Source organism: Saimiri boliviensis, chromosome 6, assembly GCF_048565385.1.
Source record: "Saimiri boliviensis isolate mSaiBol1 chromosome 6, mSaiBol1.pri, whole genome shotgun sequence".
NCBI lineage: Eukaryota > Metazoa > Chordata > Mammalia > Primates > Cebidae > Saimiri > Saimiri boliviensis.
Genome location: NC_133454.1, coordinates 103,181,717 through 103,196,600, shown reverse-complemented (window position 1 = coordinate 103,196,600; position 14,884 = coordinate 103,181,717). Strand labels below are relative to the sequence as shown.

At 39.5% G+C, this 14,884-nt stretch overlaps 2 protein-coding genes across 4 annotated transcripts in view; one reads left to right on the top strand and one right to left on the bottom strand.

Annotated features, from left to right (window-relative positions):
• The window catches only part of PDHX (pyruvate dehydrogenase complex component X), a 75,203-nt gene extending 64,102 nt beyond the window's left edge, over positions 1-11,101 (bottom strand). The window contains exon 1 of the mRNA XM_003919984.4: positions 10,764-11,101. Within this exon, the coding sequence (XP_003920033.2) occupies positions 10,764-10,977 (214 nt within the window). The 5' untranslated portion in view covers positions 10,978-11,101. The remainder of the gene's footprint in view (positions 1-10,763) is intronic.
• A 59-nt stretch (positions 11,102-11,160) lies between these two features.
• Positions 11,161-14,884, top strand: part of APIP (APAF1 interacting protein) — a 32,050-nt gene continuing 28,326 nt past the window's right edge. Inside the window, exon 1 of one of the 3 annotated variants that reach the window (XM_003919985.4) lies at positions 11,161-11,322. In XM_003919985.4, coding sequence (XP_003920034.1) covers positions 11,266-11,322 — 57 coding nt within the window. In that variant the 5' untranslated portion in view covers positions 11,161-11,265. Of the gene's footprint in view, positions 11,323-12,978; positions 13,450-14,884 lie in introns of those variants that run through there. The other 2 variants (XM_039470776.2, XM_074401298.1) reach the window with 2 other exon arrangements.

Below are 14,884 nucleotides of genomic sequence, written 5' to 3'. Positions count from 1 at the left end.
GACAAACCGGATGAAAACAAACAATGGGGAAAGGATTCCCTGTTTAATAAATAGTGTTGGGAAAACTGGCTAGCCATGTGCAGAAAGCAGAAACTAGACCCCTTCCTGACACCTTACACTAAAATTAACTCCAGATGGATTAAAGACTTAAACATAAGACCTAACACCATAAAAACACTAGAAGAAAACCTAGGCAATACCATTCAGGACATAGGCATAGGAAAGGACTTCATGATTAAAACACCAAAAGTAATGGCAAGAAAAGCCAAAATAGACAAATGAGATCTCATTAAACTTAACAGTTTATGCACAGCAAAAGAAACAATCATTAGCACCATAGCTCTTTTTGAAAACAAAATCTTTAAAAAAAAAAAAAAAAAGTCCCAATGTGTGCCTTCTATCAAAAAGTTCAAGCCAGGCATTATGAACAGAATATGTCATAAGTATATACAAATTATATTTATATATCAAAGTGCTCAATTTCAAAGAAGCAGCTAAATGGACTTCAATGATTCTACAGCCAGATTCCAATTTGTATGCTTTGGTTCCAGTTGTTATGACACAATTCATATTAATCTTATAATTCTATCTCCTATTATAATCTCTCACCTAAGAGACCTTCACATTTCCATTATTCTTGACATTAAGGACTATATTATGAAACCTCTGCATTTGTTAAGTATTATTTTCTAAGTTGCCACATCAAAAAACTAAAAAATTTTCATATTTTAAAAATAAAAAGGATATAATCATTCCTTATAAATCACCCTTCATGAAATGAATTGAAATTGCTTATCTCAATTATAATAACACAAAAATTCTGTAGATCACTATCTTTACTCTGAAATGAAAGTGACAAAAACCAAAGAAAGATATTTTGGACATCTCCATTATTCAATACTATCTCTGGATTGATTATACTCACTTATTATGGAGAGTTAAATGTGCAATGTATTTTCTGATTAACCAATCTATCCTCAGACTTTCATGCTAGAAAAATCATTTCATAACATAAGCATTAATGTGTAATAAAAGTACATATTTCATTCTAGTATATCATACCCTCTTTTGATTAGAACACCATGTGATATCTTTTCCAGATGTATTTTTCTGATGGAAAAGTAATTACACAATCATAATATCAGCTTCAAAAGTGACAGGGCTGCACATAATTAATATTTGCCCTTTATGGCTGTAGTCCGCTCTACTGAGATAGTGTAGACTCTCCCAGATGCCTTTGAATGGAATTTTAACCTTTACCTAATATTAATTTGCATTTGAAATTATATATAGACTCCCTCCTCATTCCAGTAAGCAGTACATTCTACCACTCTCTTGTCAAATTAAGAAGGCCTTAAAATATGCACCAATTATGTTTCTTACCAATATTAGTTTTGCACAACTATAGGTAAGCCATTTGCTGCAATCATTATAGAGGTTTTTCAATTAGTACCCACAAGGTACTCAAAATTTAGTCAGAATTTAACACTTTTGTAGTACTTCAGTATTCTGCTCCTTCTCATAAAGCTAGCAAATTATACCTAATTGGCTTGTGAAGTCTACCCTTCCACAGCAGTTACAAAACATTTTTAAAATTTTAAGATGACTATTGTAACATATAATGGTCATCCAGTAGTTTATATTTAAACGTGCTGATTTTAAGTCTCATGACTTATTAGAACAATTTTACCTTTTTTTTTTTACATCAACAGAATGAAGTAAAAATGTTTGCTTAGTATATTGCTGCTTTCCCTGTCGTATCTGCCACATGAGCAATTTACCAATCACTGAATTTTACAGTTCTTCTAAGCAATTCCTCTATTCAAATCTGCTCTTCCAATTTTTCTATAGCATAATATCTGACTTCTAAGCAATTCCTCTATTCAAATTTGCTCTTCCAATTTTTCTATAGCATAATATCTGACTTCAATTTCAAATATGGTACACTAATCTAATTCTAATTTCTGGTTCCCTAAAGTATTTCTTTTATCCTAAGAATAAAACACTCATACTTCAGCAAACTCAATCATATCAAAGCTTTAAATTGATGATTTATACATGAACGCTAAAAGGTCTCCAGATTAAAAAAACAGTAATAATACAAGCAAACTCCTAAAATATAAATGCAAAATAAACTGCTTCATGGTTAGTTAATATGAAGCAGATTTAAGCTCCCTCTGACTAAAGTAATTAAGGAAATTCAGCAGTTTACATATGTTACAGCTTACACATCATGCTCTAGTTCATTTATAGGCCTATAATCCAAGCACGCAAAAATCATGAAATGAAGATAGACCAAATGAAAAAGTACCCAGTACTTTCTTAGTGTGGCTCCCTGTCTCTAACATTAATTTGCTTCTTTTTTAATTGGGAAAGAGACTGTTCATTTAATCGCTTCTCATTCCAATGTCAGAACACACTAAATAAAATGGAGCATTCAAAATTGCTGTTCAAATAAAACAATTCTGCCATCTGCAGGCTGGATGAAATAAAGCAGAATAAAGTAAAGGTAATTTAAAAATCTGCACTAGGAACAGAATAACACTAACACTTGGAATAAAGACAGTTTACAGCATTTTTTTTTAATGACCATTTGTCACATAAGCCTTCTTAGTTCAAATAGTTATTTTGGTGTGGTACTGGCGTAAAAATAGACTGAAAATGTCATTGGACCACAACAGAAAATGAATGTGAAAACAGCATTTATACCTCTTGGCATGCTAACAAACATAAAAGATAACCCACAAGCAATATATATAGGTTGAGTATGCCTTATCAGAAATGCTTGGGACTAGAAAGAGTTCCGAACTTCAGATTTTTTTCAGATTTTGGAATATTTGATTTATTCTTACTGGTTGAGCATCCCTCATCTCAAAGTCCAAAATCCCAAATGCTCCAATGAACATTTCCTTTGAGTATCACCTTTGAGCATCAGGTTAGTGCTCAAAAAGCTTTGGATATCAGTTTCAGATTAGAGATGCTCAAACTTGTATATGGCATCATCCAATTTCTACCTGCTCAGCTTGTACACAAAGACTGAAATGAAATATTCCAAAATGACAACAGTAGTCATCTCTAGCTAGTGATGACTAGTACTTATCTTACTAGAAGGTAATTTTATTATTGCTTTTATTTCTGATAACCTACATTTTCAGACATTTCTGTAATAAATTTATCCAATCTTACCTCCTTTTCCAAACTTACCTAAGTTTAGAAGGTGCTTTTTGTTTTTGTTATTTTTAAACAGAAAACCACAAGGACAGAGAAAAAGAAATAACGGCACATAATTTTGGAAGCAGAAAAGTAAATAGATAAATAATAATTAATTATAGAGACCCCAGAAAGCCGTATCCTAAGCCAAGGAGGATTTGGGTGGCTGCTGTATGAAAAGTAGTTAGATAACTAGATTCCCCCACTTAATCCAGTGGTAGGTAACAACCCCACCCTCATTCAACAGAAGACTGAAGCTGGTTTTCTCCGGAGAGGGCAAAAAGAGTCTGAGGTTCAATCTACCCAGCTGGAGATACATAAAACTGCAAAAATAAGTTAACTGAGAAAGTATCTGATGTGGCTGACATTACAGAAAACTGTGTGGAGAAGCTATTACACAGTGCTAGATAAATCAGAAATAATCAGAGAAACCTAATTAAAAATTAAAGAGACAGCAATAACTACAGCAAAAACAAAGCTATCAATCAAAATATGAGACAATCCTCAATTATGCATATTTGTTTAGTGTAAACACTGAATATTTGAGCAAGAACTACACAAAAATTTTACTGGGGAGGGAAAACACAGAGGATGGCATTGATGGGCAGTAGTCCACCAATAATGGCTAAAATAGAATCAGGGAGACGGGCAAATGCCAGAAGAAAGTTAAGAGACAAAACTGGTTGCTTCTAAGGAAGACTGGGGAAGTTGCGAGAGATGGGGCAGAGATCCACTGTACTGTTACAAACCTTTCAGTACTATTTAAACTATATGCATCTACTACTGTGCTAAATGAAAGACTTATTATTTTGTAAAATATTTAATTAAAAAAAAAACTCAAGGAGAAGCAGAATACCACAGTGATTTGGAGAGCAAACACTGGAAACAAACTGTGTAGGCTCAAATTTCAGATCCACCACCTACAAGTTATTTATTCAATCTATGTGTGCCTCCTCTTCTCTAAAATGGTGACATAAATAGATTTTTGTAAAGAAGTAAGGTAGCCCGGGCACAGTGGCTTATGCCTGCAATCCCAGCATTTTAGGAGACCAAGGTGGGCAGATCACATGAGGTTGGAAGTTCGAGACCAGCTTGGCCAACATGGTGAAACCCCATCTTCACCAAAAATGCAAAAATTAGCTGGGCATGGTGGCACATGCCTATAGTCCCAGCTACCTGGGAGGCTTGAACCCGGGAGGTGGAGGTTGCAGTGAGCCGAGATTGCACCACTGCACTCCAGCCTGGGTGACAGAGTAAGGCTCTGTCTCAAAATCAATCAATAAATAAGGTAACAAACACATGGGGCTTGGCAAAGAGTAAGTCTCAAAAATGTTAGCTATTTATTTTTGATGGGCAGCTATTTATTTTTGATGGAGGCATCTGGATAGCTGGCTAGATATACCACAATATTCTATAACACTGTAGGATGTCACAATATTTTAGAATATCTCAGTTCCTTCCTGGAGTAATGAGAGATGCATTCACAGGTTCCTTTCACCTTCCCAGCCTCAACTTGAAGGTTCCCCTTTTACTCTCTCCTTTACCTAATTCAGCAGTGTTCTCATGACTAACGTATACTAATTGTTGATCTCTGTTCCAACTATATTTCATATTTAAAAACCAAGCAAATGTTTTACCTTCAGTGCTGTCATACTATTCACTCCCAAAGCTAAAAGCTAAATTAGACGTTTTGCAAATGCCTACTGAGCACCTGTTACCCTAGCCCTAGACCAAACCAGAATCTTGACTTCAAAAGGACTGCAATTTAGATGGGAAGATAAATACACAAGTACTACACAGTAGATAAAAGTGTCATCAGACCATCAAAAAATTATGAGAGCCGAGATTCTACCTGATAAAAACAGGAAAACAAAAACAAATCTGTACTGTATGTACTACTTAATATCCATTAGGATAGCTATTATCCAAAAAACAGAAAGCTAGGAAATGACGAAAATGTTTATGGAAATAGGCTCTAGACTATGTGGTACTTACGGATAAATTACAGGGAGATCCAAGTCCCCTGGACTCAGAATTATATACAAAATTTTGCATGTATGCACTTTCCTGAAGAAGTGGTATAGCTTTTATCAGTAGTCTAACAGATTTGTTTCCCTCCAAAAACCAAGGCCAACAGATTCCCAAGCAGTATTTCCTGAATTATACATTTGTTGATCCTAATTTTTCCCTAGAAATGTTTCATATGATAAAGTCCTTGATTTATAGAGTAACGGAAAGGTATCAAGCAGATCACTAGCTATAGTAAATGCACTGCCTACCAAAAAAATGAACGACTCACCATATACCTCATCTTGTTTATAGAATCTATGGATTCTATATTTTTATACTTGTATTTAGTATCCAATGGCACATTAGAAAAGAGGTTGGCTGGAATTTTCAGATAGCATACGGTGTAAAACACATTTTCTTTGAATGAAATAAACCAAACATTTTAGAATAGATTTCAGTTTGTAATAATGGCCTTCTCGGTATTAAACTATATTAAAATTCTACATGAATCTCACTTTACTTTGCCATCTTGGGACAAGAGCAAAAAGAAATCACCATTCCATTTACAGCCAAGCGAAAGAATACACACATACACACACACACGATATTTTGGGGACTTACATATTTTGTTGTAAAAGGCAAATTATGTTCAAGATAACAATGAGAAGGTATATTTAAGAGTACATCATCTTAGAAATTTACAAATAAGAGGAGGTCAATATATACTCTAACTCTTAAATAGTCCTGCTACCCTTATATCTAGTCAAGAATTTTGCCCTTAATTGTTATAAAATGATAGGCTGTCACAGAAATGCTAGTGTACAATGCAGTTATTACTACAGTCTGATTTCATTTTTTTTTTAAAAAGCAGAAGTCTTCCTATAGAATGTACACATGATGAACAAAACATCAGCATGCTGACACTGTTCTGCTGAAATCTATAGTGAAACTATCACTTGATACTGAGGTAGATCATGGTTAAGAAAACAGGCATTGGTGTCAGATCTGGGTTAAAACTGGAACTATTTACCAGAGTATAGCATAAGTTGTGAATATTAAATGAGCTGATTCATGTAAAGTGCTTGCAAGGGTGCATAGTACATAGTAAGCTCTCAATAAATGCTACTTATTATTCCCACACCTACTCCCTAAACTTCTTTCTTGCTGGTAGAAGCCCAATTTTGTTCAGCTATCTATTTTTCTTGTGCATATGTACTCAGAGTTAGTGATTCCACACCCAGTCCCTTGATTAGTCAAAGTCTATCCATTTGTCACACCAGTGAAGTCAAGCCAGTGACTAACTTAAGAAAGGGCATATGACCCAATTCTGGTCAATACAATATAAGGAAATTCTGCTGTGATTAACAGTAGATGTTTCTTCGTTTTGCAAAAAAGACATCCAAGAAGAAAGTCCTCTTTTCTTCCTCTGGACATCATCATGTACATAGTTCCAAAGGGGTCATTCACTTATCCACTAACCTTGGGCAAAATGCTAAAACCTCTCTATTTCTTCTTCTATGAAACCTGACAAACCCTTGCAGGGTTTTTACAATGGTTAGAAGTAATGCAAATATAGTGAGCTCACTATGTGATGGCTACTTCTCTAATGCCCTGCTTTCATATAGAGAATAAAATGTTTTAAAACAAAGTAAACTATACAAAGTATTTCCTGATCATCTAAATCTTCTTAGTCCCTCCTGTTGCTACCTGTAGTAAGATCTCACTTACCCCTGCCCTATTTTCTTTGGATGTGTAAACATCCTGATCTGAGTAGCCTAGATCTGCTTTGCTTACATGATGATACATTTTGCTTGGTCATTACTTAGTGTAGAAACTATTAACATAAAGGACTACTGCACTACTGGCCTATTTTAGTCAGACGGTCATGGCAACAAACATGACAATCATTGATCCTCAACTTATACTACTTTCTTAAAGAAAATATTCAAGTCATAGCCTTCTAAAGAAATCAGCCTTGCATCCCCTATAGCACAACTGATCTATGCTGGGTTAGTTTCTTTATTCAAGGAATTTGGAAGGAGATTACAGAAATGATGGTGGGCACTTAAACTAAACTGACAGAGCATCGGGCGTAAAGGGCTGAATGATCACTGAGGCAAGGCAAGCTAACAATGAGAAAGAAAAGTCAGGAGCAAAAAGAATGGCAAGTATGCAGAGAAAAATAAGAGAAAGAAGACAAACAATAGGGGCCCTAGAAGAAATAGATGGAATAATTATGGTATCCCCTTGATAAGTGATGTTATGTCCTTTTAATAAACCCTGCTTTTACTATAGTTATTCTACGTGTTTGTCTCCACAGTTAAACGAGAATTTGAACAAGAGTATCAATCTTAACAGTTATCAGTGTATAAGCACTTAATAAGAACCAGGCCTAAAAGAGGATCCATGTTTTGGCAGAAATACCATACTACTAACTCTATCAAAGAAGTTCCCTCTCTCTTTGTTATAGCACTGCTGTCAAAAAACTCAGATGCCTACACAAAACAGGCAGGTGAGAGAAGAGGACTAGCATGTTAAGGTTTTTTCTTTAGCTTCTGACATCCTTTATTTTCATATTAAACGGATAGGCAGTTTCCTCCTTTACATACATACACGATATCTGCTTTCTCCCACTTTCTCTTGGTCATTTGCTTCTGCTTTCCATATAGATAAGGGTACAAGAAAAAAATGACAACTAGAGGTGATGCAAATACCAAGGGACATTCAGCCTTGCTGAGGTGTAATACAGGGTAGGGGGGACAGTGACAAAGTAGGAAGTAATTTCCTACCTAAAAAGAACAATCATTACCCAGTGTTAGGCAACTGTCACCACATAGGGTTTAATTTTAAAGTTAAAACAAAAATCTAAATTTTTCTGTAAAGTCTCCTGATTTTAAAATTTTGCCATAAATTTTTCTACTAAAACAATGTGGGTCAGTTCACTGGCTGCCAACTTGCAATTCTACTGTAGACTCTAGCGTTCTTTTATAACTTCTTTGGTTTCCAGCTTCCTTAGATGTGTTTATTTAACATATATAATATGCAACGCCTATAATTATATATTAGGCAAATGGCCACCAAGATTGAACCTCATTTACTTTTCTATTCACAGGTTATTTTAAATTCAACATGTTATTCTTCAGAGACAACTCAAAACCAATATTATTAACATATTATATTCCAAATCATACTACCTACTCTGAAAGGGCAGCAATATGAACTCTTTGAATTTAACTGTCTAGGGTGGATTGAAAAACTGTTTAAGATGCTGTGTCAATTATATAAATATCACCCGGACCTCTGGATCTTTGTTTCTGCTGTTCCTTCAGCCTAAAGGGCTGTCACCTCTTCCTCTAGGAAGCTGCCTTATATATTATTTCTTCATCATCTCAAACTTACCCCTTCTGAGCTTACTGTATACACTAATGAAATCATGCCTTTATTGTTTATGTCCCCAAGGAGACTATAAATACCTTTTGTATTGTATGTCCAAGAGCTAAGAATGATTAAATGTGCCATGTGGCAAACACTGAGAATCTTTTTCATTCAGCTGGCCACTACTTCCCAAGCAGGTTATCATGTGCCTGGCACCTGATAGATGCTAATTTATTCACTCATTCTTCAACAATATAAGTGGTAAAAAAGACAGTCTCTGCATTCTCAATAAATCTGTTGAGAGAATTACACAAATTAAAGATTTGTTAAACAAACTAACATATGTATAAAAATGTATACATGCACTTCAGTTCATTAACATAGTTGTGTGCCTTTAGGAGACTCAATTTCTCTGAGTCTTGTTGTTTTTGTCCAACTAAATGCAGATGATGCCAACTTTACTCGGTTATGTGAGAAGTGAATGAGAAATTCTAGGAAGTGCTAAGAAAATGGCATATGCCACAGCTCATAAAAATACTGCCAACACCTCTTAAGGAAACCAAAACTCCAAAGGTAGTTCCAACTGTCAAAGTTTAAAATCCTGGATATTTGTGTGAAAGAGGAAACAGTTCAATAAATGTACTTAATTTACAGAGTCTACAGTAACCCAAATAGTTGTTCAGTTTTACGAAACTACAGTTTCTACCAAGCTCAGAGAAAAAAACAACGTCGTAAACTCACACTTTGTAAGACAAATAGTTCAAGGTTTGCCACGTGTTTTTGGAATGGCAAAACAAAAATCTGCATGTAGATGAAAGTCAGAAGGGGATAAATTTTCGCTTGGTGTTTGAAAAAAGTCCAAAATTTCCAAATACTTAGTATTTCCAAATACTTTCTACAGCTTCACATGCAGAATGCCATGCCTCAAAGAAGTTCACATCCTTATACCCACAACTTATGACTATGCTGTTACATGGCAAGAAGGAATTAAGGTTAAAGATTATATTAAGGTTTCTAATCAAATGTCAAAATAAAACATCAAAACTCATCCTACATTATTTGTAAAATGCAGATTTCTGAGCCCCACACCAGACCAGACCAAATCTTTAGGAGCTATAAAAAAGTTTAATTTCAACAAACTGGGAGAAGGGAAGAGAGGGAATTCTATACACACTGTTAAAGCACCACTGCTCCAAGGAGTATGTTATGAAACATTACACCAAAAAAAAACTGAAATAAATTGCTCCCATTACTGAATCTTTAGGAACCCCAATGCACTCATCTTACTATATGACTGTGGGAATTTTCATTTTCTGAGCCTCAGTAGCTCAGAATATGAAGGCAATGTCTACTAGAACTATTTAAATTAAAATTCATTCTGTAGAGTGCCAGGAACGATGATTGGCAGGTAATACGTCATAATAAAAAATGTCAGTCCTATTGTCCATCCTCACCTCCCTCCAACCCCAAATAAGAAAAAATAATACCCGGCCTGCATTTTTACATACTGTTAAATACTGCAATAATTGTGTTAACTGTATCAGTATCATCACCAAACGACAATTTCCTATAATAAACGTTTTGGTATGATTTAGCTCCTAAATGTTCACTCTTTCAAGCAAGTATTTGCTTAAAACATTCTCCTGGATCTCTGTGATGCCGTAGGAACTTGCAAATTTAAGTCTTTCACGAGTCAAGGCGTGGGAGTAAAACTCGACTGGCCTTGATGAAAATACTTTCCAACAGAGAGAGGCCTAGAGAATAAGTAAGAACTCCCAACAGTGGCTTTTCAATTACGGCAATCTTGGGCAGCTTTTTCTCGTCCCAGACGTTTAACAACTTAACTAAAGAAACCTGAGTCTAGATTGGAAAGGGGGCTGTGGGAGGAGCATTTAGGAACCCTCTCCGTGCCTCACGACCCAAATTCCAAGGCAAGGTCACAAAGCCACACAAACCAGGGGGCCCGGGAGAGAGTAGAGTACCCCTGGCCGCCAAGAAAGCTCTTCATGGCCTGCATTAGGCAAAGTCAGCGGACCCCACCCCGAGAAAGAGGGAAAGGAATAGGCAGCCCGTGCACCTCCACACCCAGACGCAGGCCCTCAAGACTGCCCCGACCCGGACCCATCACTCAACTACACAGAGAAGCTGAGCGAGCCCCGGCCACTCACCCCGAAGCCACTGTGCGCTGTGAAACCATCTCCAACTAGATCCTCGGCTTACAGACCACCCAACAGCCCCGTTCACCAGCCCTGACACGCTTCGGCGGCCAGGGAAGCCCACGAGGTAACGCAGCAGCCGCGGGTCACAGCCTAGCTTCCAGGAGGCCGCCATCTTCAAGGCTTTCTCATGGGCTTGTACGCAGCACAGCCTCCTGTCCAGCATCACGGCCTCGCCTCCCGCATCGTTGGCCACGCCCCGAGACGCTAGCGGTGCCTAGGGTCTAACTTGTAGCCCCCCTAGCCCCGCCTCCAACTACATTGGCCACGCCTCCCGAGCGGTCTGCGGCGCCGCTGGATATCTCAGCCCCGGCTCCAGCCCCGTTCGCCCCGCCCCCGGGCTGCCCTCAGCGCCGCCTGATTGCATTTGCGGCCTAGCTGCCTGATCCCAGGCTAAGCGCCGCGCGTAAAGCTGTGCGGAGACTGGAGGCCGCGCGGCTCCCTCCTCTGGGCCATGTCTGTCTGTGACGCTCCGGAGGGAGACGGTTGTTCTCGGAGAAGCGACGCGCAGGTAGGGGCGGGACCGCCGGTGCCCGGTATTCCGACGAGGGGAGGCCCAGTCGGGACGCGGCGGCTGGAGCTGAGCACGGGGTCGCGGGCCGGGCGTCTGGCGGGGCGGGGCTTCGGGTCCGGCCGGTAGCTTCCCGCGTGCACCGCGGCCTTCGGGTTCGGAAGCGAGGCTGCGGCCTCGGGAGATCCGTGGTCCCGAGCGGGGCGCTCCGACGGCGGGAGCTGGGTGCCAAACATTGGAAAGGAGCAAATAACGGAAGAGAGGAGAGCGTCGAGGTGGCCTCTGCGAGTATTTATCAGGAAGGCAGCTAGAAAAGGAGTCTTGAAGGACCGAAGTGGAGGTGGGGCGAAGACTGCGCCCCCCGAGCTGCTTTTCTGCACTCTGGCCAGCAGTTCGGCGTTTGGGGAGACGCTGGACAAACCGGAGCTGTGCCTCGGCAGCCAGCGTGTTGCCCTGAGCGATGGCTCCTTGCCTACCTCCGTTTACATGGATTGTGGGATGATTATGGGAACGAGTCTTCCTTAAGGCGAAGTCGAAGGCAAAGCCACCCTCACGCTGCCTGTATTTTTCGGCCATTTACACAAACCAGCAGTTTTATGGAGCTCCTTCTACGCGTTCAGATAGCGGTCTGGAGAACTAGACGAATACGCAGTTTCAGCACAATGTGATAAACCTCACCTAAGAAGCAGGGAAACCCCCTGAAATTAGCTTCCTTCTTCCCCCCGTCTTATTCCTCCTATGTATATCTTTCTCAGGGTTGAAAGTCCTAATTAAAAAGTAATAGTTTGCGGGAGATTTTATTGCTAAACATTTGTCAACCACTGATTTGTGTGAATAAATGACTTCCCCAAATTAGCAAAGACGACTCTAAAAATAGAATGCTGGATAGGCAAGATTGGATGGGAGAGAGATGATCTTGGAGATAGGACTGATAATTGGAGATCGTTGCTACGCAGGTGTGTATGGAGAAGGGATCATACCCTCAATCAGTAAATCTTAGTGTAATGTCATTAAAATGAGCATCAAAGAGAGCCTTAATCAAGGGACCTGAGAATAAACAAGGATTCTCAAACTAGATATGACCCATAGACAGCTTGGTGGACAGGCATGTTTTGTTTGCTGCACTCAATGTTCATGAAAACTTTAAGCCTATATACATATATGGGCTTAAAGACAAGGATGGTATGACAATATGACATAGTATGACATGACATATATTGGGGTTAAAGTTTTCATGGGCTTAAATATATATATATGTACACACACATACATACATACATATATATTTGACACAGAGTTTCGCTCTTGTCGCCCAGGTTGGAGTGCAATGGTGAGATCTTGGCTCACTGCAACCTTCACCTCCTGGGTTCAAGCGATTCTCCTGCCTCAGCCTCCTGAGTAGCTGGGATTATGGGTGCGTGCCACCACACCAAGTTAACTTTTGTATTTTTTTTTTTTTTTTTTTTTTTTGAGACAGAGTTTCGCTCTTGTTACCCAGGCTGGAGTGCAATGGCGCATCTCGGCTCACCGCAACCTCCGCCTCCTGGGTTCAGGCAATTCTCCTGCCTCAGCCTCCCGAGTAGCTGGGATTACAGGCACGTGCCACCATGCCCAGCTAATTTTTTGTATTTTTAGTAGAGACGGGGTTTCACTATGTTGACCGGGATGGTCTCGATCTCTTGACCTCGTGATCCACCCGCCTTGGCCTCCCAAAGTGCTGGGATTACAGGCTTGAGCCACCGCGCCCGGCCTAACTTTTGTATTTTTAGTGGAGACGGGGTTTCACCTTGTTGGCCAGACTGGTCTCTAATTCGTTATCTCAGGTGATCCACCGGCTTCAGCCTCCCAAAGTTCTGGGATTACAGGTGTAAGCCACCATGGCCATTTCAAAATCCAGAACCATTTCAGCCTCTTTTAAAACCTCAGAACATATGGTGGCATAGGGCCCTTATTTCTTTCTTTTTTCTTTTTTTTTTTTTTTTTGATGGAGTTTTGCCCTTTTTGCCCAGCCTGGAGTGCAATGGCATGATCGTGGCTCACTGCAACCTCTGCCTCCCAGGTTCAACGAATTCTCCTGCCTCAGCTTCCCAAATAGCTGGGATTACAGGCGCCTGCCACCAAGCCCAGGTAAATTTTTTTGTATTTTTAGTAGAGGTGGGGTTTCACCGTTTTGGTGTTTGTGGAGACGTTTGACAAACTGGAGCTGTGCCTCGGCAGCCAGCGTTTTGCTCTGAGTGGTTGCTCCTTGACTACCTCCGTTTAGATGGATTGTGGGATGATTATAGGAATGAGTCTTCCTTAAGCCGAATTGAAGGGAAAGCCACCCTCACACTGCATGTATTTTTCAGCCATTTGTTGGCCAAAACAAGACCATGTGTTGGCCAGGCTGGTCTTGAACTCCTTACTTCAGGTGATCCACCTGCCTCGGCCTCCCAAAGTGCTGGGATTACAGGCCTGAGCCACTGCGCCTGGCCTGAGCCCTTATGTCTTCATGGGATCTAGATTGCACTTACTAGTGAACGCTACCTTCACCTTTACTAAGGGTATGTGCTGGCCAGGTTACCACAGCTTCCACTACTTACACTAGATTTGCATATCCAGTTAAATACATGAGCCCCCCTAGATATTTGTATTTGTCTGGTTTTGTACAAATACATAAAAACAGCAATAAGAAAAGTTTAAGAAATTATGAAATTTTGTAGTTTTAGGGAGTCGTGGACAATTGAAAGAGACAGTCTCTTTGGCCTTAAGGAAGGGGAGAGTTCAACTGTAAGGGATTGATTCAAAGAATATTTATTGAGTGCCTACTATGTGCCAGGCATTGTGGATTTAAGAGTGCAAGCTGCATCTTGTTCCTTCCCCCATAGAACATGCTGTATAGTGGGAGATAAAAATTAGTGAAGAGACAAGGATGGTATGACAATATGACAGTATGACATGACAGCAAGACATAGATGGGAAAGTGCAAGGTAGTTTAGGAGCATGCACTTGAATGGGTTAGAGAATATTTCAGGAAAAAGTGAAAGTATCTACTGAGGCCTAAAAAAATCAGGAAGACATAACCACATTTGATGAAAGTAAGGATGTTCCAAGCAGGGAAAGTAGCATGTACACAATCTCAGGGACAAGGACATGGTGTGTTACCATATTAAGTTTGGTGTTCTGGAACATAAAGTAGTGGCCAGGGACTTGAGAAGAGATGAGGCTAAAGAAAAAAGCTAAGACCAGACCTAAAGGGCCTGATAAGCAAATCTTAGATTTTTAAACTAAGGGCTCTGAGGTAATGAGCAAGATGACCAAAGAAAGCCTGGAGATTGCTGGCTAGAGTTAAAAAGACTAGAGGCATGGAGACAGACTAGGAAGCTGTAATAGTAATCCAAGTAAGAGATGCTGCTTGTCTGAGTGAGGGAATAAAATCAGGAGGTCTTGGTTATTGATTAGATGTGTGTAGTGAGAAAAGAAATCAAGAATGACTTTTAGCTTTCTGATCTAGTGATTGGGGCCTGGTGGTTTACCAGAAAGGGAATACAGGAGGAAGAAGCAGTTTATGATGGTCATATTG